The 25,695-nt window shown below is 37.9% G+C and overlaps 1 protein-coding gene across 4 annotated transcripts in view; it reads left to right on the top strand.

The window, feature by feature from the left end:
* CCDC141 (coiled-coil domain containing 141) overlaps positions 1 to 25,695 on the top strand; it is a 168,252-nt gene that overhangs the window by 81,348 nt on the left and 61,209 nt on the right. For all 4 annotated transcript variants that reach the window (XM_074338695.1, XM_019739337.2, XM_019739336.2 and 1 more), the window contains 2 exons: positions 7,791 to 7,985; positions 21,642 to 21,814. In XM_074338695.1, the coding sequence (XP_074194796.1) occupies positions 7,791 to 7,985; positions 21,642 to 21,814 (368 nt within the window). The remainder of the gene's footprint in view (positions 1 to 7,790; positions 7,986 to 21,641; positions 21,815 to 25,695) is intronic.

Here is a 25,695-nt window from a genome sequence, read left to right as displayed (position 1 = left end):
TAAAGGATATCTTTGCTGGATGTAATATTCTTGGCTCATAATTTCTCTTTCAATAGTTTGAATATTTGGTTCCACTCCCTCCTGGCTTGTAGAGTTTCTTCTGAAAAATCTGATGATAATCTAATGGCCTTTCTTTTGTAGGTTACCATCTTCTTTTCCCTGGCTGTCTTGAGGATTCTTTCTTTGTCATTGATTTAGACAGCTTCAATACAATGTGCCTTGGAGAAGGCCTGTTGGGATTGAGGTAATTAGGTGTTCTATTTGCTTCTTGAACTCGAGGATCCAGTTCTGTCCACAAGTTTGGGAAGTTCTCATCGACAATTTGTTTGATTATATTCTCTGTTCCTTTCTCTCTTTCTTCTCCTTCTGGTATGCCCATTATTCTTATATTGCTCTTTCTGATGGAGTCAGAAAGTTCTTGTAGAATTCTTTCATTTCTTTTAAGTCTCAAGTCTCTTTCTTCTTCCATCCATGTCATTTCCAGGTTTCTATCTTTGATGTCACTGATTCTTTCCTCCATCTGGTCAACTCTACTACCTAAGCTGGTTATTTCATTCTTAATTTTTTCTATAGAGTTCTTAATCTCCAGGAATTCTATTTGGTTCTTTTTTAAAATTTCAATCTCTTTCGTAAAATGCTTGTGTTGTTCTTTGATTGTGTTTCTGAGTTCATTAAACTGCCTTTCTGTGTTTTCTTGCATCTCGTTGAGTTTTTTCAGAACTGCAATCTTGAATTCTCTGTCATTTAAGTCACATATTTCCATATCTTTAAGTTCCTTTTCTGGAGACTTTTCACTTTCTTTCTGAGCTGTCTTGTTGCCTTGGGTATTCATGGCAATTACTGATTTATTATTTCTCTTCCTAAACATCTACAGGAGTGGCTTCTGCAACAGGTTGATAGGAAGAGGTCTTTCTTTGTTTTCCAGTATTTGTTGGTAGAATGTTTTATTTTCTCTCTGACTGCAGCCTTTTTTTCTCTCTCACATGGTAGTGCTATGTTTTCTCTGCACTATTCCAGCTTCTCACACAATGGGGGGATTCCCTGGGAGATGGGCTTCTCCTCTGTTAAAAGTTCACCTGGGTTACAGGGTGCAGTGTCCGTGTAGGTATGTGGAGAGCTTTTGAAGTTCCAAAGCTCTTCTTACACCAGATTCAGAGCCTGTATGTTTCAGCAGGTCTGTTTACTCCTGCAGGGATCCACCCAGATAGGTGGGGCCAGGGGCGGGGTGAGTTTTGAGAGGTGGCCCAGAGCAATGGCAGCGACCACCACCACAGCCAGTCCTGCGTCCACAGCTCCCTCCCCTTTGCTGGAACTAGTTGGGCTGCGAATCTGTGCCTGCAGTCCACAGTTCTCAGAACAGCAAATATTCTGTTCTTTTGATCTGACACTGCTACTCTTCCGCTTCTAGCACAGGGCAGGTGGGGATGGGGCGAGCTCTGGGAGTATAGGGAGGGGGCGGCTAGTCTCAATGCCCAAGGCTTCTGTTCTCTGCTCAGCAGTGAGGGCTAAAACCAGTGTTTTCAGCCTTCTTCCCTCAGTCTTTTCTCTGAGGTCTCTGCCGTGAGCATTGGGTTCAGCCGTGTTATATGCTGTCCCCTCAGCCCTGTGGGCCATAAATGGAGCCCTAGCAGTCTGAGTTCTTCCCTTTCCCAAGCTGCGGTAGTTCCGGGATGCAGCGAGCTTGGAGCACTGAGCTAGGTCTGTGTCCTGCGCCCTCAGGGCTCCATCTCCGCACTTCTCCCTTCCCTCCTCCCCTGCTGGCGCGAGTCGCCCACCTTTAGGTGAATTCAGTCTTGGGCCTCTTCGTCTTGCCTGTCTGCTGTGCAGGGAGTCCTTTGTGGAGTTATTGTTGTTCGGTTAGTTGTAAATTCCAGGGGAGATTTACAGAGGTTCACCTCACACCACCATTTTTAATTTAATTTTTTTTTATTATTAGTTTCAGGTGTACGAAACAATGTATTTTAGACATCCACTTCTCACAACGTGATAACCCCCCTCCCCCAGTCTATTACCCCTCTGACATCATATATAGCTGTTACAATTCCATTGACTCTATTCCCTGTGCTGTACTCCATATCCCGTGACTATATATTAAATTATTGTTGACGTACAATATTATTCAGCTTCAGCTTCAGATGTACAGTGCATTTACACCATCCATGAAATGTTCTCCCTAATAAGACAAGTGCCTATCTGACACCCTGCAAAATCTTTACAACATTATTGATTATATTCCCCAGACTGTCTTTCATATCCCTGTGGCAATATTGTAGTTACCAATTTATAGTCTTTTGAATAGGCTTTTCTCATTGAAGAGTCTTAGGGTGCATTTGGGAGGAATCCGTGGGATCATTTGCTAATAGAATGTGTGTGTGTGTGTGTGTTGTGTGTGAAGGGGTGTGTGTGTGTGTGCCTGTGTGTGTGTGAAGGGGTGTGTGTGTGTCTGTGTGTGTGAAGGGGTGTGCGTGTGTGTGTGTGAAGGTGTGTATGTGTGTTTGTGTGAAGGGGTGTCATGTGTGTGAAGGGGTGTGTGTGTGTGTGTGTGTGTGCACGCATGTGTGTGTGAGGTCATAAGGTATTTGTCTTTCTCTGACTGACTTATTTATATGTGGAATCTAAAGAATAGAATAAATGAACAAACTAATCAGAAACAGTCTCAGAGACATAGAAGAAAAACTGAGGGTTGCTAGATGGGGTAGGAGGGTGGGGATAAAGGAGAAGGTGATGGGATTAGAAAGCACAATCAGTAACCACAACATTGCCATGGGGATACGAAAGTCAATTTGGGGAATGTAACCAATAATGTAAAGATTTTGTATGGTATCTGATGGACACTTGTATTATTAGGGAGACCACTTCAGGGATGGTATAGATGCCTGATCACTGCGCTGTACACCTGAAGCTGAAGCTGAACAATAATGAATGTCAACTATAATTTTGTGTGTGTGTATGTATATATATATATATATATATATATATATATATATAGAACTATATAGTATAGAACTATATAGTTCTATTATATATAGTTATAGTATATATATAACTATATATATAACTATATAGTTACAAGAAGCGGAGTACAGCATTAGGAATAGAGACAGTGGAAATGTAATAGCTTCATGCTTAAAACACACTTTCAAGTGTTCTCTGATTAAAATTGCCAGGTTTATTTTGTTTGTACCATCTGTTAATGCAATCATGTAAAATTCTATGATTTTGTGTCAATGAGTTAATTCTCCTGGGTGCTGAACCAAAGGGGACCATAGACTTAGAGAATGAACAAGAAATAAGGTGTATCTAATGATATGTCATAGGAAATAGCCATGCTACCAGAACTATATGTGAGCTAGACACTGCCAGATGTGATTTTGGACAGTAATCTCTACAACTGGTATTTTCTTCGTAGTCTACAAATATGTCCTCTATTTCTTCTTGTCCATCTTCTCTCACTTAAAAACTACACTCTGAAGTCAAGTTTATAGTGAAAATAATTTGCCACATGGTGTTGAATCATTAAATCTCATCTACAGAGAAGTTCTCATGTGGAAAAAAGAGCTTACTAGACATATTGTGATTCTATTGTTTCTTTTCTAATGGATAGCTAATAATTTTAATTTTTGAATCTACTTGCTGGATAATTTTTATGCCAATCCATAAATCCATAACTTCATTTGAAGAGCCAACCTGGGACTGTAAAAAACTAGGAAAGAAGAAATCATTTTCACTCTCTTGTCTATCAGCACTAATCCTCTTGAAAGTACCCTTTCAATCAAGGGATCCAACAGAAGCTCAATTTCCTCAGCAAATGGAATACTGAAAATGTACAGCTTAAAAGTGTTACTACTGCGAGTGAAAAAGGAAAATAATGGAGTGACCTGTGGAGACACACACCCCAAGCCCAGGAACGCACACTACCACATCTTTACTGGGTCAGAGATATGCATGTATCCCTGTCAAACTGAAAAGCCAAGGAAATGGAAGCCTTTGGCTTTCTGTTGGTGGGAACAAGTACTGGAAACATTTTATTGCAAAGTGACTGAAACTGAGTCAGAGGTTAACACTTAGCAGGCAGGCAACAGTGGCTTAGAGAAAACAGATCAAGATTTTCACCGTTGGGCTCCTCCAGCCTTGACAAAATGACAACTGAAAATTTTAAAGTTTCATGAATTCAGATGACTCTGGAAAGTTTTATCTTAAAAATATAATAGTGGATGTGTCCCCTAAGAAAAATGACTGGGGAAATACATCATCAGAATGGTATAGAAATGCACCAGAACCTACCTAGAGATTGTTCAGAGAAAACAGAACCAGTTTTTCTTAGAAGGTTGAATAGAAATATTGAATAGACCCAGCTTCATTTAATACCCACAGAGTTCATGTGAAAATGTAATTAAGAAGACTGGGGATGGAGAATAAGAAAAGATAAGAGGCACAAAATGGTCCTTTACAGTTTCCTCGGAAGGTCACAGTCCACTTTTTATAGCACAATGTGAAGTGGGTTTTCTAAGACTTGGCTCTACTCCAGAAGTCACTCTTTAATGTTGTTTGCAAAATTTATACGAAAGGCAGATTTATGAACACTGTTAGAGGACAGATATTTCTCTTCTTACTCATAGAAAAGAGCTTTATTATTTTGGTACAGTTGCTAAGCAAAATTAAGATTGAGTTTGGGCTGTACATTCTTGATTATATCTATAATAATATTGATTTATGTAGAAACAATGAGTCTTCTGATTTAAAATTATAAAATTCCAGGGTCATTTGAGACTTTTGTCATCTCCAAGGCATTATCCAGGCCTTATGGAAGTCTTACCTCTAAAATTCTAAGCTCGTATGTTTAATCTTTCTGTGTTTAAAAAACACTATATATCACTGCTATAAAGAACTAAGGCTGCAATACTGCTTGAGAGAGCAGATTCTAGAGTCAAACTACCTGAGTTTGAACTGTGACACTTTTACTTACTGGTGTTGAGGTCTTGGGCAAGTTCCCCTGAGCTTAGTTACCCTTTCTGTAAAATGAGAATAATAACAGGTCCTACCTTGTAGGGGTGTGAGGCAGATTAAATGAGATAATACATGTGAAGTATTTGGCAGAGTGCTGGCATATAGAAAGAAAAAGCTACCCTTACTGTCTTGCAGAGAGTTAAGACAGCTCTCTAGAGCTTAGAGCTATCCAGGCTGAGCACACAAAGGCTGTCATCAGTTTCTCCACACATCCTAATTTCTTCTCCATTTTCCTTCCCTCTAACTTTCTACATCTTCTTCATGTTCTCCATGTCTTAACTGGTCTTCCTCTAATGAGCACAGAAGATTCTGGTGAACGTCAAATTTTTTGAATGGATGACCTGCTTTATTTTGTGTCATCACACATTAAGCACCTCTTCACACGAGTTCATTGAGGATTAATGCCCCACAGATTTGAACAGGCAGAAAACAAGAGAATGGGCACAACAGAAGGGAAATGGATTGACTGAGGAGCTGGAGGGATAGGGACTAAACCAAAAAGGAAAGAAATGGCAAGACTTGTGAAGGCAGGTGAACCCGTAGGTGATTCGGCTGCTCTCAGCCATCAGAACAGGGTTTCCCAACGTTGGTCCAACTGAAGCATTCGTCCCTGAGATGATCAGCGCACAAGTGGTTTCTTGGTCAAAAAAGTGTGTTCAAGTATTTCACACCAAGTTTCCCTCTAGTAGTCTCAATGCACGTGAACATACTAAAGATTCTGAAAAGTACAGTACTGTGATAAAGAAACCTGCTTTATTTTGTTTATCCCATAATGCTGTTCAGTTCAGATCACTGATCAATACCATTTGGAGAAGCCTCCCACTATTATTATTTTAGAACTGGAAAACACGAATACCCATAGAAAAAGAACAAATTTGGAGGTACTAATGAACCATGATAAAACTGATGGGAAGAAAAGTGGGACTAGCATTTAGTGAGTGCCTATTGTGCATGCAAGAAGTATGCTAACTGTTTTAAACATATTTGCTCTTTCCCAGGAAGGTTAAGGTAATGGTTTTTTACTGGGAGGGATATTTACAGTGCTTCATGAAAGAATGTCATGGCACATAGTAACTGTCCTTAGTGGGGAAAAAAAAATCACTCTTTAAATAGTGAAGGATCTTGAGAACTCACATAGCTTATATACACAACTAATATGTCTCGTGTATTCAGTAAGAAATTTTGAGATTTTAGAGTCTATCTTCAATTCCCTGGAATGTAGCACTATATATACACCTGTGAACTAGTCCGGATTCTGCTACTTCTTGCATATGTAACCTTGAGTAACATACTCCCCTGAGCCTATGTAAATACTGGAAAAAATAATAATATCTAATCTAAGTTTGTGAGGTTTATACTTACAAGCCACAGGTTTCTAATAGGTGCTAAAAAAAAACAAAACAAAAAAAACGCCAGTCCCTTAATCTACTGTCCTTACTCTTGTATCCATTGATGAAAATATTTTTCTCTTGCACAAATACTAGAACAGGTTCTGTGGAGTCCATAAAATAATATGTACAACTTCTACCTTCAACACCCACTAATTCTTATTTAAATATTACCATATTGTATGTATGTATTTGTAGGACCGGCATATATTTAATATAAGTATATATGAAAATTATGTAAAATAGCAGTTTATGTATTTATTGTTAAAGGAAAGAACTACATTTTATTCTTATTTATTTTCCTCAAGCCATCTATTCATCTAGTGCTAGATATGTAGTATTTAGTATGTCTTGTGAAATGAATGAATAGAAATAATAGTGGTAAATTGCACTAAAATTATGCTTATTTTATCCAACATAATATAACAAATGTAACTTAATACAAGATTTTACACTGGGGAACAAGCCAAGATGGAGTCAGATTGCAGTTTTTGAAATTTGGTGCTAAATTTCTGATAACTTTACAAATAGCCTATGCTTACTACTCAATTTCAGCTGAGAGGGGAGCCAGAAAATTCACTAACAAGACTGCCAAGTTAGAAATAAGAATTATTTTATGAAATTGGATCTGGGTCAGTTCTTTTTGCAAGAAATGTGAATTTCCCTTCAAAAAAATTGAATGTTAATATGTTTGGTGTATACCAAACCTTATTTTCTTTCTCTTCTACCTACTCATGCAAAGAAAATAAAAAACTACCTCTTTTGTTTTTCTGAAATGTTTATATATCATTAAGAGTGAAACATTGTGAGGTGAAATTGGGGTCAGGAAAGAGGCAATGCTGCACAGTAACAGCTATTAATTTTGTGAAGAACAACAGCTCTTAATTTCAATCTTAAGTGTAGGCAGATGCAAAACAACAGCCATAAAATATGAGATTTCCCCTCCTTTCTTGTACACATTGGCCTACATCAGCAATGAGTCAGAACTTTGGGAGACTTTTTTATACTTACATGAACAAAAATAGGCCAAAATGAGTTAGGAATTGAAAAATGCTGTTGACTGTATTTTGGGGTATGTTTACAGGTTGTGTTAATGGAAATGGAAGTGACCTGTGTTAAGGGTAACCAGACACTCCATCAATCACACATCCCAACCAATCTGCCCCTTTCTACTATCATCTCCTCTTCCTTTTTAGCCTGTTTTCTGGGTTTACCTCTTTTAAATCAATATCTTGGTACTCAAATCTGGAATGTAGCATTTACTTCTTCATGATTTGAAAATATAATGACGGATTTCTGGTATGTTCAACACATCCAAATTTTCTCTGAATCTTATTAGAGATTTAAGAAAGGGGAGGATGTGTAATATAAACTGAAGAGAGTCTTCTCTTGTAGGAGTGGAATTCCACTGTCGAGAAGCTGAAGAGTGAGGCACTTGAGATTCTGCTGTCCAAGCACCACGTGGAGAGAGAACATCTACAACTCTCTAACCAGAAACTGAATCGGCTACAAGAAGAATTTGGTCAGCTCATCGTGGAAAGGCACGCCTGGTTAAAAAAGGCAAATGAGTTTTTTAACAATGCTAACAAGGTCAGTGTGGGGTCAAGTTGGGAATTTTAGGTAAACAGGGCAAACCCGTAAGAGACAGGTTACTTCAACAGGCTGAAGCACATCACAAAAATGACATTTCAGTGAGAGTTTCAAACTTGAAAAGAGGACCTTTTACAATATATTCCTATCATGGCCATTATTTGGTTCTCAAAACCAAATAGACTCAGTACTTTGACATGTAAAAAGTCACTTAGAACAAAAAGTCCTCCATGAGGGTTTTATCTTAAAGCTGTCATGGGTCTGTTTTGGGGCAGGGGGAGGAATACCTGTGTCCACCATTGCGGTGTTTCGCGTGGAGGAAGGGAATTATTATAAAATATACCAAGGTTAACACAACCCTGGAAACTTTTACCAAAAATTCGTTCTCTTTTTTAATCCTCTTTTATTTATCAAGTAAAAAATACAGAAATGTTAAGTCTTCTGCATGCAAACCACAAGGCTAAAAACAACCTAGACCTGACCTCTTTGCCTTGCTCTGGCCTTGTTCAGCGAGCGGGAAATCTTGCTTTGGGCCATCGCCAAGTCATCTGGGGTTGGAGAAGTGCTTCGCTTCCTCCTCTCGAATCATTTTCTATTGATTGTAGTGGGTGGCCCCTGCTGTACAGTAATGTTCACTTGTTCACGTCACTTGAGCGGGGATCAGCATCTGGGGCTGATGAGCTCATCTGAAAATTGATTCAACACTTCCCAATCTAATAATGTCTTCAAACTGCCTTATTGGAATTGTTTAATACCTAAGTTTCACTGATATTTTAAAAACTGGACAATGTGGTAGAAAATGAATAGGGAGTCCCCAGAAGCTGGGGATGGTGTGATGTAAAGTCACGACATCAATACTCTGAAAACAATGTCCTGGTAGATATGAAAACAGTTACTTAGTTTTGAACTTTTTTACTAATAGGAAACTTTCTAAAAAGGATGAATAATAAAATTCCAAAATAGAACTGCTAGAATTATGTTTAAAAAATGTTAAAGAAATATTTATTGCCAAATTGTTTGTTGCTTGGGATTTCTTTGTTTTAAGAGAAGAAACAAACATAGTGTATTACTGGAGCCAATGACCTAAGTAGATGGTGGCACTAGTTAAAGTTCTCTTCAGCAGTTTCATCTTTGAAGAAGAGACTTCTTAACTTCCATTACACCCTCCTGCTGCAAAATGAGTGGGTCATCTGCCAATCAGTTAATGTTGTTTCTAAGGAAAACAGTTCAAGAACCTGTTGCTATACAGTAAAACAGTACTTCTCATACAAATCTATATAGTTTAGAGCCTTGTAAAATGTAGATAATTTTTCCCCCACTCTCTCTCTGTCTCTTTCATTCTCATTCTCTGGCTCTTGCTTTCTCTGCTGTCACTATTTGGTACCTTGCCAGGGAGATTTTTCTTCTAATATTATCCTTGGGCTTGAGGGAGAAAGAATGATATCTTTTGCAATAGTAATTTTTAAAAGTGAAGAACAAAGTGGTTATTTTCTTAAACTTAGATTTTAATTCAAGTCAGATCCTGAAAACTCATTTTTCTTAACTCCAAAGGCTTGATTGCTGGATCCCCTGTTTCATCGTTTGAATGTCATGCCAATTATAATAAGTTCACTTGGGATTTATCCATACTGTAGCTTTCTCTATAGCCAAGTGTATTTAGAGAGGTATAAAATTCTTTCTCCCTTTTCTAAGTATCAAGGAAATAATTTTCAAGTCCAAATCTAAGAATTCAATGTGAAAGATGATGGGTACTTTGACCTCAGCAAAAATAGAAGCTGGAGTTTGGTAAGCAGAGGTTCAGTCATGACACTTAAAATTAATTATTTGCCATATTATTAAGAAGTAACAAATGATGGAATAATGTAGTGGGTAAATCCATTTAAATTAAAGAAAGAACCTTCTCAAGACTTGTAAATGGTATTTTTTAAATTTTTATTTATATTGTAGAAGCTATAAAGTTTACAAAATTCTCACTGCTTATCTGATTTTTGGCATAACATTCATAAATAACCCAAGTTAAAATAAAGCCCTAGATTTAAAGCATTAATATAGTTTCAGAGTTCCTTAAAATATTCTTTCTCGTATGAAAGTTCTGTTTACACTAGTGAATGGGGTGTTTTCAGTTTACATCATCAATTTATCTCCACAGCACTGCATTGTCCTTTTGAAAATTCACTTCGCTGTGCCTTGAGTATGCCAGGTTTTTCTAACTGTGTGCGTCACCATCCCTAGATGAAATCATGCTGCCCACACTGTGAGGCGTCTGAGATTTTAGCCAACCTTCTAGCTAACAAGTTAACTCATCATGGTTTCAGGGATGCTCACTGAAGACACATGACTTCTGAATCGGTTTTGAAAGGCTTTATGAGTCCCAGCAAAAGCAGTCATCAGAGTGTCAGCATGTCACAGCAGTCCCCCGAGACCCAATTCCCAGAGGGTGATGCAGATGGGCCCAGATGGATGGTTACACCCAGTGCAGGTGGTGTTCAGTGCAGTCCTAAACTTGGGGAATCGGCTGTTTTAAAGGAAGCTGCAGGCAAGCCCACTCTGTCTCAGAGAAAGACGTTTGTTCCTCAGCCCTGCAGATTGCTAGCTGCAAACCTTTTCTGAGAAATGGCCCAGATAAAGAGGGGTCAGGGTCAGGCATTCTTGGCATACCAGTAAGATGGGTAGAACACTAGAAACCCTCTCAACACTTGCAAATCTGTATGTTAACACTGGGAAAGAAAGAGGAAGTCAGCGCTTTGAAAACAGGTACTTACCTTGAAAACCAGTTCCACTCTTGATAAGTGGAATTATTTTTTGGCAAACAACCTCTTGTTACAAATTTGTCAAAGCTAAGTCAGTCTTCTTCAATTTCTGTGTCAAATACCAATATGAAAAATATGTTAGTGTCATGGGTAATATCTGAATGAGTGAATGTGACAGCTTGAGTGTTTGCTCAGTACAAAGCAAAATATATGATTTTAAAAACAACCTTTTATATTTTTTGAATTTTATTAAAATGAAAGGAATGAATGTCATAATCTCATCTGCAGAGTGGACTGTTGTTAGTAGGTTTTTCATATCATATATATTTCTTTTTCACTCAGATTTTTTATCATATATTGCTGGTATTTTTGTTGGAATCATCTGAAGTCCCCCTTTGCTCCCTTTGCTTTTATTTTTATTTGTTTCTCTCTTTACCAATTCTAGATAGGGATATACTTATTTACTAGGGAAAAAGTCACAATAATTCCTTTTATTGAAGTTCCTGGATAGTTTGATGAAGAGTGAATTCATGAAAATAATTGCCTATCTTCATTAGGGATTCATTTATTTAATAAATATTTATTGAGCAACTACAGTGTGTCAGGCACTGTTCTAAATGCTGAGGATGCATTAGAGAACAAAACATAAAAAATCTATAAGCCAATATATTTCCAATAAAAAATAATCATCACCGAATTGTCCACATTGATAACAATGACCATTGCTTTTGATTCCCTTTTAATTCTGCTCGGGTTTGATGATTGCCCAAGGCTCAAAATTCTGTTTCTTACCCAGAGAGTGTCTACAGCCTTTGGCGGGGAGGTTTGTATCTGGAGTGAGCAGTAGGTGGCGATGTTAGCACGGAGGACCTTGAGAGTATTGGTTTTCATAAGCCAGCCACTGGATTCAAGTGCTCATTGGGTCATGTAGCTCAAGAACCTGAAATACTTCCTTTTTATTTTAGTTACCTACTGTGTTTGGAAATCCTATTTGCTCAGTTACTCAGCAACAAATACAGGTAGGGGTTGATTGTCAACATTGGATGATAGCTGATTGGAGTTTCTCTAATTACCAGAGGTTGCTACGAGTTATGAGAGTTTGGCATGGAATATGAACGTAGCACCTATTATAGTAACTCTTTTTGACCTCCCCCCATATTTTCTTCTATCACGATTATATATTATCTTATTTATTACACTTTTGACATATTCACAAAAAGGAAGCTTGGGTTAATATGTATTGATTACCCAAAATGTATTTATCATTGTTTTGGGAATGTGGTTTAAATCAGAGATAAACATATGTAGTATGTTTCAAGAGCAGAACAGTGTGAGTCTGTGTTTATATGACAATGATGATTAAAACTAAATCTGTAAAACATGGCTGATTAGTCATAAAGTTCCATTCCCAGGCGCATGATTTTATTGGGAAAATTAAGCGAAGAGAGAGGTCAAATCTTTATTGTCTGGTTCTTGGGTGGTCAGCCAGAAAGCAGAGGTGAAGCAAAAGTGGGGCAGCCAGGGCAACGCACCAAAAGCGTTGAAAATGTAATGACTGTTGCTTCTGCTGCTTATGCCATCACTGATGAAAAGTTAATGTCTCTTTAAAAAGATGATGTTGCTTTTTCAAGATATTTATAGTGATGTAAAACAGTAATTCCTACAGCAGCATTATTGTTTCAGACGAAAGCAAAATGAGCATGGAGTTTAGTACATTTTTTTTTCATTCATACATACACTATTCTACCTTTTCCAAAATACGGAGGGCGCAAAAAAATGTATACACATTTTAAGAAAGCAAAAAACTGTATTAAAATTATGCTGATGGTAACCACTTTGAGCACCTCTTGTAATTGCAGAAGTCAAGCGTAACTTGTATTTATCTTTTGTTATCAGTATATTTTGCGTATTACAATTTTAATACAGTTTTTTTACTTAAAATGTGTATACATTTTTTTGGCACCTTCTATAGATAGATGTGGGAAATAATTAATTAAAATGGTGCAGTTATTGTACAGATTGAAAGAAGAAACCTGTCCAAGTAGAGGACCTAACATAAATTATCCAGAAGGAATTTGAGATGATAGAAATGAATTCAAGAAATTAAGCTAATTGTCATTAAAAATCAAGGAAAGTGTAATTACTTTCAGTTTCATAATTCTTGAGCAGCCTGTCTCTGATTTCTAGAACAACTTCCCTTTCTCTTGGAAAAAATTAAAGCAACTTGCTTTCACTCCCCTCTTCCACATTTGCTTTCAGCTAATATGTTATACATCTACTGTTGTCATGTGTCATATGGGTGCTTGAGCTAAAGTAACAGAAGATATAATCCTTGCCTTCAATACTCTCTCAATGTACCTTAGAGAAGAGGAACCCTAGAGAAGGTAACAGAAGTGCTATGTGCTTTGGGAAAAGCCATGATAGAAGAAGCTTAGAGTGTTAGGAAACACAGAGCAGAGACCCTTAACCTGGCCCAGGGAAAAAGTGTCCAGGAAGTCTTCTCTAGAGGAGGTGACCACTGAGCTACATTTGGAAGGCTGAGGCAGGAAGAGATTGGGGAGGGCTGGCTGGTACAATGTGCCACGTTTGGGGAACATTAGCTAATTCATTTTGCCAAGAGTGTAAGGTGTAAGCCCAGAGTGAAGGGAGACAAAAGTGGTAGAAGCAGACATGTAGACGCAAGAAGGGTCTTGAATAGCATAAGTAGTTTCTGTCTCATGCTGAACATGTCCTTAAATACGCAGAGATACTAGGGACTGGAAAAGGTCATGATGAGGCAAACTTCATGTAGAAGCAGATGGCGTCTTAATTTACTCCTCTCCTATATTCCTTCTGAGAGAATGGTTTAGAAACTTTTGGTTTTAGAGACCAGGGGCAAGTTATTTAAACCACAGCAAATATTTGATAAATGTGACTAAACTATTAGCATAAAATTATTTAAGAAATACATATTTGAAACAATTATCAAAATCAAGGAAACCCTTTAACATCTTACATTTCTCATGAGAGCCTACAGCTCAGTTTATATTTAATAGTCTTATAATCAAGACATTCAATTTTATTATCACTCACTCATGAGAATCTTTCATGATAAAGCTATCAATCCACTTTTAAGTCTTGAGTGTATTAATTAGTTTCCCTTCCATGCACAGTTTCAGACTGTTGTAGCTCTCCATTGGTAGTAAACACGTTCTTTCTTGCATTATAGGTATTTGGGGGTAGATTTATTTTCTTTTGCTAAATTAAAATTCCTTGAGGGTAAGAAATATGTCCATTTCACTTCATTTTCACCAGAACACTTGGAGCAGTGCCTTACAGGTAGTAGATGTTCAATAATTATTTGAAGGAGTGAAAGCAATGAAATATTAGAAACTGCAGAGTTTCATGGCCAAGTACATTATATTGATCATAAGAGATTATATTGATCCAAGGTAATTGGGATGAGATCATTTTGAAAAAGGAGGGCTTAATTACATTAATGCGCAAGGAACACAGATTTCAAGTTCAATCTCTCTCATATGTGAGAAGCAGAGTAGTGCGTATAGTCTTGTCGTCACACACATATCACTTCCTCTGAGAAGCTTCCTTGCGGCATTAATTGCTTCTTTCTTATTATTCCCATAGTATTTCTCTGTGCTCTTTAGAGACAGATTATGTCTTAATTATCTTTGTATGCCACGTATTCAAAAATTTTTGTTGAATGAACAAATAAATTCCTGTCCATGTGATAAATCAATTTACATTTGACGTATTTTCTCTTTTCTAAAATAGATCTAACAATCCTTATCTACTTCAGGGAATATCATACATTAATAAAAGTACTTGTAATTGGTGATAAATGTATACTGTCTTTCCAGGATACATTTGGAGTATAAATAAATAAATGGAATTGTGAAATATTAAGTGAAAACTTAGAACTGTTTGCTAGTATGACACTTTCCTGAAATAATGCAGTGGATTTTGGAGCCAGGCTGCCTGGGTATGAATCTGGTCTCAGGCATTTATTAACTCCATGACCTTGGGCAGTTACTTAACTTCCCTGTACATCTGGCTTTTTCATCTGTAAAATCGAAATAACAATGATATGTACCTCACAGAATAATGGCGCTATCTAAATGAACTAATACCAGACTAGTGCATGGGACAGCTAAGCACTCACTAAATGCTAGCCCTCATTTTGTCATTATGTACGCATTTAATACTGCCCTAGTTACTCTAACATGACTTAAATGCTTTTGTTCCTTTTCATATCCCCAGCACACAGCTGACTGCATGCTCCATAGATTTCAATAAATATTTGTTGAATAAGTGAAAAAAAAATAAATGCTTTGCACATTGTAAATGGACATTTTCCGTGTTAATATTCCCAAGATCACCCTAAATCCATTTAGGTCAATTTCGATAAAAGAAATCCGAAATTATAAGCAGTGACTTGCTGGTTAAAGTTCTACTTGTCGGTCTAATTTTTCCATTTCCAAGATGGACTTATCTCAGAGGAAGTAAGAGACGGTCAATATAAAAACATCCTCTGTTCCTTGTTGATAAAAAGCTTCCAGATACATGCTTGCAATCCCAAACTCCCTCTTTTTCAGTGTTTTGTTTTTTGTTTTGTTTTAGCTTTTCAGGTTGTGAGGCAAAAAGCTGCGTTAGATACTCCTGATTTTAAACACATCTCATGAACAGCACTGATCCACCCTATTGTCTTCATACCTGGAGGGAGCTCTGGGGTCCACAGCAATGACCTTGGCGAGGCAAAGAATCAGCCTGAGCACCAGCAGTAGGCAGAAATAATGGGCAGCTGAAAATCCCATTCCCCTTTTGTCTTTGGACTTCATGGCATTTGAAAACCTGGGCAGATTTGGGCAGGACATGAAATGAGAATCAGCTTGCCATATTGGGAGTCGCCAGAAGTTATCCCAGGTGGTTTTAGAAAGGACACTAAACCTTTCTTTTTTTTTTTTTTTCCTTCCATCACCATGTGTTAGACCCCCTTTACCCTCTTCTACTATTCCCCCCACCTCCCTTATCCTCTGGTAACCATTAAACTATTGTCTGTGTCTATGAATTTTTGTTTCTTTATTTGTTTATTTTTGTTCCTTTGTTGCTTTCAGTTTTGTATCCCACATATTAGTGAAATCATATGGTTCTCAACTTTTTCTGTGTGACTTATTTCGCTTAGCATAATAATCTCAAGACCCATGCATTTTGTCGCAAATGGCATTATTTCATCTATTCTTATTGCAGAGTTGTATTCCATTGTGTAGATATGTCACATCTTCTTTATCCAATATTCTATCAAGGGATACTTTGGTTGTTTCCATGTCTTGGCCACCATAAATAAAGCTGCAATGAACATTGGAGCACACGTGTCTTTATGCATAAATGTTTTCAGATTTTTTGGGTAGATATCCAGGAGAGGGATTGCTTGGTCATATGGTAATTCTATTCGTAATTTTTTGAGGAACCTCCACACTGCCCTCCATAGCGGCTGCACCAGTCTGCATTCCCACCAACAGTGTATGAGGGTTCCTTTTTCTCCACAGCCTCTCCAACACTTGTTACTATTTGTCTTGTTGATGATAGCCATTCTGACTGGGGTGAGGTGATATCTCATTGTGGTTTTTATTTGCATTTCTCTGATGATTAGTGATGTTGAGCATTTTTTCATATGCCTATTGGCCATTTGTATGTCCTGTTTGGAGAAGTGTCTATTCAGGTTCTCTGTCCATTTTTAATTGGATTGTTTGTTTTTTTGTTGTTGCGTTGTATGATTTCCCTATATATTTTGGATATTAACCCCTTATCAAAGGCACTGTTTGCAAATATCTTCTCCCAGTCAGTTGGTTGCCTCTTGATTTTATCAATAGTTTCTTTTGCTGTGCCGAAGCTTTTTAGTTTGATATAGTCCCATTCATTTACTTCAGCTTTTATTTCCCTTGCCTTTGAGATCAAATTCATAAAATCCTCTTTGAACCCAAGGTTCATAGTTTAGTACCTATGTTTTCCTCTATGCAGTTTATTGTTTCAGGTTTTATGTTTAGGTCTTTGATTCATTTTGAATTAATTTTGGTACATGGTGACAGATAGCAGTCTAGTTTCATTCTTTTGCACATGGCTTTCCTATTCTCCCAGCACCATTTATTGAAGAGGCTGCTTTTCTCCATCGTATGTTTTTGGCTGACACTAAAACTTTCAGTCTTTGTAAAAACTAAAGCCAGAGGACATCTGAATCTGCACAGATAGTGGAATGCAGGGCTCTAATTAAAAACTGAGTTGAGTTCATGTCCTTGATAATCATAAGGGTTCCAACCAAACTCATGCTCTGGCCTTAGGACTCATGGAAGGAAATTTTCAATGATTTGCAGTTTTTTTTGTGTGTGTGTGTGTGTGTGTGTGCGCGTGTGTTTATGTTGATTCCCTTCAAATTAGTCAAGAAGCAAACAATATTACTTATTAAACACCTTTATGAAACAGCATAGTTTAAGAATTATGCCAGATGACTTATGGTTCTTGTTTAATTTATTACTCTCATAGATATTTTAAAAAGAATAAAGTGTGCTATGTCCAGATACCATCTCTATTTGATTTGATGCAGCCTGCTCTGGATCTTGTACTTAACAAGGGAAAAAGGAGAGATTTTTATTGTCTTAAAGAACAAAAATCAAGCAACGCCTTAGTCTTTTCCAAACCAGGGCCCAAAAGAGCTTATTCACCTCCTCCTTACCTGCCTAGGAACTGAGTGGTACCATATAAAATAGTCATGAAGAACTAGAATCTAGAGGGAGAAACTATTATACTTGCGCCTATATCCTTTTTCCCCCTAATCCGTTCAGTCATAAAACCTTTATTTGACCTGCACATACAAGGTTGGAGGAAAGAAGGGGACGTGAAGAGAAAAACTAAAGGCGAACTATTAATTCCAAAGGAGTTTATGTGGGGGCTGCAGTGTTCTTGCCAGAAATTAGCTCTTTTGTACCATGTGTGCAACAAAGATATTCTTTCCAGGCTGGATCCTGTATATCAGGTTCCTTATGGAGATGGTAAATAGAGAAGCACGCAGGTCTATTTTGGGGGTAGATTAAGTGAGAGCCATGACACTTAGATCATTTATGAAATTGGCACATGGATTCCTCATCAAATTCTACGTGGAATGAGGGAAATGAGGTTTGCATGTGATTCAGAGAATCGCAGACAGTCTAATCTTTTTGAAAGAGGCCTCCTCATAAAATTAAGAAATTTAACTAGTTCCACGTTTACAGATTATCCCCATTAGGGCGAGGTTAGACTTGAGGATAAGGAATAAGCTCTCTTGCAGCATCCAACCTGTCTTACCTGTAGTAGGCATTTTCCAAATGTATTTGTTGAACTAAAGAAGGAGTGAAATCACTCACTTCCTTTCTACTGCTATCATTTTATTAAGTGTGACACACAGAGCAATTCATAAGTAAGTGCTTTCCTGACTCTTTGATCTTTTTGGGGAAAAACTCTGAAAGAAAATTTCCCTACTTTCTTTCTAAACTATGGGTTATCTTGGCCCTTGATATAAAACCTTGTCCGTCTAGTGCATGTTTATCCCTTCCATTTATTTCCATGCTATTAGGAAATAATACTTTTATGATAGCATTCAGGAATGGTGTGGAATCACATCACACATGCATTTAATGTACACATGGCTTTAGAATCTTAACTCCGACGAAGGTGAGACCAATGATGCCCAAGGGTGTGAGAGCAGCAGTTGTTCCTTGGGGCCACAAGAGGAAAGACCCGTGAGGGATGAGTGACAGGCAGCAGGTGACCGTGTTCTTTCAGTGATTTGTTTTCAAAGATGGGACCCATCAATCAAGATTTAGCGCAATAGCCAACCAGTATTTTCTAAGTACTTGCTACATGTGCACTATCATGCCCTAGCTACTTTCACATGTTTTTCTTCTTTAATTCTCAGAACAGCAACACACGGGATCTGTATTAAGGTTATAATGGCTTAATATTAAAACAGAATGCAGTTAAACTTGCAGGCAAGAAAAAGCACTTCGAAATTCTCTATCCTTTCCCCATTCACATTAGGAACTTGAGAATTATTTTAAAGGAAGAAAGGCGTGAATGGCCTGACATTCACATCAAGACTTTCCCTTTTATTTCTTCCTTTTGTCTAGCTCCTGGCTCTCATCCTAAATGGGAATGTGTATTCCTGGAAACACTTGTTCACATACTCGTATAATAAATGTTAAGTATGATTTAAGGGAGTTTGTGATAATTTTGAATACAATGGATTTTTGTTTTAGGCACTAACTTTAAAGTGAACCCTTAATTAACAATGTATTCCACTTTATTAAAAATAAGCAATAAAAATGTAAAATATAAAACAAAATTCAGAAACAGTGGTTATTGCCACGTGTTGTTTTAATGTGTTATGGAAGGATCATCTTTTCTAACATCAGCATCTTGGCTCTGTTGCCAACTGCAGGTGGGAAAAAAAAAGGATTAGATAAGGAAGAGTTCTTCAGGTTCAAAGTTTCTTTAATAATTGTCTTGTACACGTGAAATAAATAAATAAATAAATAAATAAATAAATAAATAAATAAATAAAGGGCCCTCAAAAGTGCCTGCTTGAGACATTAGCAGACAAAGCAGAAAAACAGATTAGAAAGCGATGTCTCTGGCCTAGGCCACCAGGAGGAGGGCGAAGTCACCCAGTGATAGGTTCACCAAAAAGCAAAAAACAATAAAAAAACACGCTATCTTTCTTTCAGAGTCCTTTATAGCATAAAAGAAATCTCTCTACCTTTCTCTATATCTTTTCTCACTTGTACAAAGGAAAGGTGGATACTTATTTACAAAAAGTAAGTTTTAAAATCCCACCTTTTCCACCTAAGATTAACAGTCTTCTTAGAAATATCCCTTCTTTCTTAAGCTTCCCACAGTAATTCTTTGTCACATGGTGCCATAGCCTGTGGTTTCAGAGTAAGGACCTCAGGGCCAGACAAACTGGTTGCAAATACTAAATCTGCCACTTAGTAGAAGTATCACTTTGTGTAATTTACTTAACCTCTCTGAGACTCAGTTTCCCCAGTCATGTAATAGGGATAATTTCTTGCTCTCTCCCTGGGCGGTAAAGGACAATGCATTTCAAACTTAGGAGACAGTAAAAAATATTTGTTGACTGATGAAAGGTAATCATGAAACGGATAGTATAGACGGAGCACATAGTCGGTTCTCATTCAACTGTGGTTATTATTACTTCCTATCAGCTGCTAGATAAATGGGAATTATTTTGTTTTCAACAGTCTAACTGAACAGAAAGAGCAGATTGAGGAGACCTGATGGCACTGGTGGAAGAACAGAATATCAACACATAAGTAATAGGACCGTATTTGAGAGAGTTCATTTATAAATTCAAATGTTTTCCAGTTCCAGTTCTGCCATGAAAACTCACCCCCTGAGATGGTGACTAGGGCAGGCGCCTGTGTGCTTTTACAGAGCTCCATAGCTGTATCCTTGGCTTAAACTGTTTCCTCTTAACATCAACTCAGCCTTTCTCCTCTGGTGTCTCTCAGGTCTTCGTGGTACTGGACTCACAAGACCACCTGTCACATTGCTCATGAGTCTTCCTACTCTACCTGGGAGGCCCCTGCTAATCGTGCTGGCTTCCAACTCTGCAACCAGGAAGCGTAGGCTTCAAAGCTCTGCTGACAGGGCTTATTGGGCTCGGACTGTTCTCTAGGCTCGTAGGATGCATCCCGGAAGGTGCCTTCTTCCAGTAGTGCCAAAGGGCAGCAGGGCAAGAGCTCCCTTACCATTCAGTTTTCCTTCAGCTTCCCTAACTCATCTCCTGCTTTCCAGGCCCACATTCAAAGACAGATATGAGGAAACCTGCGAAGACCATGGCACTTTGCAAGCTCTCTTTTTTCCTCATATTACCACAGTCTTCTCTTGCTGCCTTTTTTTTTTTTTTTTTTTAATCATACCCGCCTCCATCTTAATACCAAGTAAGCCTTAATGACCAACAGGATAGCTCCTCTTTACTCTATGTTAATGCGATAAGCTTAATCCCCCATGCTTGGCTGTTGATTCGCTAATAAAGGAAGAAAATGAAAGAATTCAAAACTCTTCTCTCAAGACAATATCTTGGTTTACAAGGTTATGGTTTTTTTGTTTGTTTGTTTTTAAGGAGGGCACAGCTCACAGTGGCCCATGCGGGGATCGAACCGACAACCTTGGTGTTATTAGCACCATGCTCTAGCCAACTGAGCTAATCGGCCACCCCCTCCCCCCTTTTTCCCCTGCATAATCTTATTTGCATGTCAGAAGCTAAATATTACCTTGGTCTTTGTCTTTCACGGCTTCAAAACCAAATTCTAATCTTCTCTGTAGACAGATGGATGTTTTGGATGGAGCAAGCAGAAGTTCTTCTACTTGGAAAGGCAAGAGCAAAAGCACATTAGTAATTTCTTGAATATTTCCCTACAGTGTTTCAGGTTCAGAGTGCAATTTATTGGGAAATTTCCTTTGAAGAATACTACAGAGACATTCAGGTTATGAAATTCTGCATGATATTTTAAAAATATCTCATCTATTATTTGTATGCAGTACAGACTGTGCAAAAAATAAAGCTGGCCCTCCGAATTCTATACAGTTAGAACTGAGTTGTATAGGTACGTTCTCAATGTAAACTATTTTGGTAATTTTATGGTGTTGACACTTATATATGCTGAACTAAGCAATGATCAGTTTCCCCAAATGGAGCCTTAAACCTATACAGCTGTTTTCCAAGACTAAACTTGTTGTTTTGGGTTTTGCTTAAACTAATAAATCGAATAGCCTGGTTTAATCTCTAGTATTTCATGTAGACATTGATGTAGATTTTAAACTAGAAAAGCAGAAAATGAAAGTATGTTTTCTTTGGCAGGCATTTGATGTGCTTGGAAGAGTTGAAGCTTACCTTAAGCTCCTTAAATCAGAGGGTTTAAGTCTGCCTGTCTTGGCAGCAAGGCACGAGGAATTACACAGAGAAATTAAAGACTGCACAGCTGATGCTTTGCAGAAGGGACAAGCCTTAATCAGCCAAGTAGACTCCGGCAGGTGAGTAAAGTCTATTTCTTCCTCAGTGGGACAAGCTTTTTCACAGTTTCCACAGCCTGTTAAAAAATAAGTTGCATGATTTTTTTTTTTTCCTGCTTCTAATATTATGACATGGCTTAAAAGGATCTATTGAATTTTGGTCAACAGTAATTTTGAACTTAGTATTGCTCATCCAGAAGTGAGGCCATATTCTGAGCCTGAGGATCAGAAAATGCTAAAGCTTTCTTTCTATGACTTTCTGAGGAGGAGAGAGGGAAAGGACAAAAGAAGACACAGAGCTTTAGTTCTCAATGTTTTTCATATCCTGGCACCTCCATGGGGTTTCCTCCCTTTTAATTCATGAGCCTTCAATCTACCCTGTTTTGTTTTTGTTTTGTTTCCGGAAAAATAAATAAATAAATAAGGACCAGAATTCCCTTTCATATATGCCTGTAGTGACTCACCAAGCAAAAAGCCCAAATAAAAGGTGACATTGTTAATAATAATAGTAGCTCACATTTACTGAGAGCCCAGCATGTGGCAGGCACTTTGCAAAGAGCTTTAGGAGCATTATCTCATTAATTCTCACAGCAACTCTACAAGGCACATACTACTAATGTTCTCCTTTTACAAGTAACTGAGACACAGAGAAGTTAAGTAACTTGCACAAGGTGACACAGCCAGCTAGTGGCAGATCCAGGATTTGAATCCAAGTGCACGAAACCTAGAACCCACACTCTGCACCATTGTGCTGATCGTTTGTATTAGCACTTTTGGTGAATGTTTCCGTGTGAGTTTAGAGTTGGGTGGGAATAAGGAGAGAAGGACCTTGTGAAACAGAAAGAAAATGCAATGGGAAAGTATGAGAAAGACTAGGGATTGGAAGACAAAAAAGGGAGATGACAGAGCAGATGATAGAATAGATATTGGCCAGGAAGAAACGAAGGCAGGGCTTACATTTTGACAGAGAGACGTGAAGATTTGTGCAAATGGGTTAAGCCCAGTATTTTATCTTCTATATTCACAATCTCCTTGAAACTTGGAGACATTCAATTTGAGGAACAATGAACTGCTAGAATGTGGTAAAATTATTCTATTTCTGTTTTTATTTTGTTCTATGTTAGATGTGTTTAAAAGTGTAGATTTGGTAAGTTTGGGTTTAGAGAATTTTCTTTCCAGAACACAGTCTAAATCTGGACAGAGATATTTACCCAGGGTTTATGATGGTTGCTACGGGACCATGCAAACTGAAGATCAGAAATAATCCAAGGTCTTCCAGCAGTAGCCAAAAGGCTGAGACTATGAGAAGGGCAAATAATCCTCGCCTTTGAAAAACAAGCAATAACAAGTGTAGGTACTACAGTAAAGTTTTACTACAGTAAAGTTGCTTTACTTGAACTCCACGCCATGCATTAAGTAAAGGTATGTCCACTTGGCTCCAGAAGCCCCACCGTGCCCAGGTCTGGCCTCAAAGTGTGGTTCAGGAGCTCTTTCTCCCTCCCTGCTCCAGATGCAGTTTTCCAGAATGTTTAAATGTCTTGGACCGTGCAAAGATATCCTGTGGGGGGCTATCTGGACTCAGGGTAGGTGTTCGACGCTGATCTGAGTCATGTGACAACTAGATTAGGTAGTGAGGTCTCCAGTTATAATTGGGGAATGGTCCCATGTCATTTTACCAAGTAGGTCTCAAAGCACAGATTGACGTTATTTTTCTGTTCGGTCTGCTCTTTGCTTGGAGTGCTTTTCCTGCCCTTGGGCAGTTTCCTTTCACGTGTAGTTGATCCTGAGACAGCCAAAGCCCCCTCCCCACATCCCTGGTGATCTGTCTCTAGTTCACTGCCCCAGAAATCCTAGGTGTTTGGCCTTCCCGAAGTCTGGTCTCTGTCCCCTCAACTCAGCGAGAGACCTCCAGGCTTTGTCTGGGCTCCGCCGACCTGAGCTTTGATCTGGAAATTGCCTTCCAGGCAATAAGCTGATGCATTTGTAAGCTCACCTCTTTCATTTCCCTTCTCTCAGGGATCACTGTCCTGTGTGTCTGTTCATCAGTGTCTGAGAACTATTGTTTCTTATATTTTGTTTATTTTCTAGTTGTTTAAGGCATGAGGTTTAATCCAGTCCCTGCTTCCTGGCCAGAAACCAAAGATTCCTACTCAGTTTTGATGCTTAACTCCTGGAGTTGGAAAGCTGGTCACAATTTATTATTGCTAAACTTTATACCTTTTGCTCTAATCAGTAATACTTTATTTTCAGTACTTAAACATAAAAGAAGTGCTTTTATTTTACATTACAGTCTATCTTCAGGGTGTTAATGACTGTTTTGGGCCATTCCGTGTGTAACGGTCAACACATTTATCTACTGAACTGGCCTCAATCCTTTTGCCTTCTTTGCTCTTTCCAGTCTTAATTTTCTACTTTAATCTCTCTCTCCATATATATATATATATATATATATATATATATACAGTTTTTCAAAGAGGCATCTGTAATTCTAGTCTTCAGGCTACAGAATGAGTCTTAATAGAAAAAGCAATAGTTAGGGACCATTTCAAGAAACTTTAATTAATGGTTGGGTAACTGGATTTTAAAAGTAATTAGTAGTACGGTTTCTGTCAACATCCTAGATATATGAGCTTTTACAGTAGTTCCAAGATGTTTGGTTACCCTGAGATTTCACAATATTTTACAAATCAATACTATTTCCATTTTGTAGGAGAAACTGAAGGTAAGGTAAAATCGTTACTTGGCAAAGAACGTTTTTGATTCAGAAGGCAGATATAGAATAAAAATCCATTAAAACTGAATTGAAATGCATTAGAATCTCAGTTGCAAACTCGAGCCCCACTTAGCTACTGACCTCAATCCCATGCATTCCATTTGGGACTTGCTTCCCTTCTTCAGCTAATGATTTATCTGTTCAATGACCTGAGTCACCATCAGAGGAAAGAAGCAGAACGTAAGAAGGAGTTTTCAAGTTGCAGCCACTGCTGTAGTGAAGTGGAGTTTAGCGTGGTGGCCATGGAAATTAATGTAAATTTCAGCAGAGCAAAGTACATGTTACTGAACATCACGATGGCTTCCTGGGCTTCTGAATGACAGCCACGCTACTAGGACACATAACGCTAAGGTTCCTAGTACCAGACGTTTGAAAACTGGTGTGGGTAAGAAACATAAGACTCAGTGTCAAAGGAGTTTTATTTCATACATTCTGAGGGCCAAAACAATGCCATCACTTTTAAACTTAACTTCTGTGAGCCTCAGTTTCCTTCTCTGTAAAATGAAGATATACATTTCGTAAAGATTTTGTTTTGTTTTTTGTTTTTAATCAGATGAGATAACACTACTCTTAGCACATAGAGATTGTCCAATAAACAAGTGGTTCACTTATATTTTTTACTTTCTATACAAAGAGCTTTAAAAGGTAAATACTGAATCACATCATTGTTTCAAATTATTACAATAAAGTCAGCTGCACCAAATCATATTCATTTTCACTAAATGAGAAAGGCTATGTTTGAAATAGGACAGATAAATAAAGCATTTATCATAAGGTAATAAAAGACAGAATTTAGTATTGGGTCAGGTTGGCATTTCAGAGACCCTTAGATCTGATTTTTTTTTCTTAGTCAAAAAAATGGGACTTTAGAAGTTCTTGTTTATCTGAGAAGAAGCTGCCCAGTGAATCTGAGACCTTTGTCATTATTGTTCTGTAATCGTTACCTTATTAGGAACAGGTCCACACTATTTTTCTGTCCTGGAATCAAACACCTTTGAAGTTGGAACAGCTTCACCAAATAAATGATTATTTAAATGTTTCCTTGCCTTTTCTATTTCCTCCCTATAATTGGGTGGTAATTCTGAGTCCTTAAATAATTTATTATCTTTTCAGAGTATATCTGTCACAA

Source organism: Rhinolophus sinicus, linkage group LG01, assembly GCF_036562045.2.
Source record: "Rhinolophus sinicus isolate RSC01 linkage group LG01, ASM3656204v1, whole genome shotgun sequence".
Taxonomy (NCBI): domain Eukaryota; kingdom Metazoa; phylum Chordata; class Mammalia; order Chiroptera; family Rhinolophidae; genus Rhinolophus; species Rhinolophus sinicus.
Note: the sequence above shows the minus strand (reverse complement) of the source record. Positions and strands in the feature narration are given on the sequence as shown.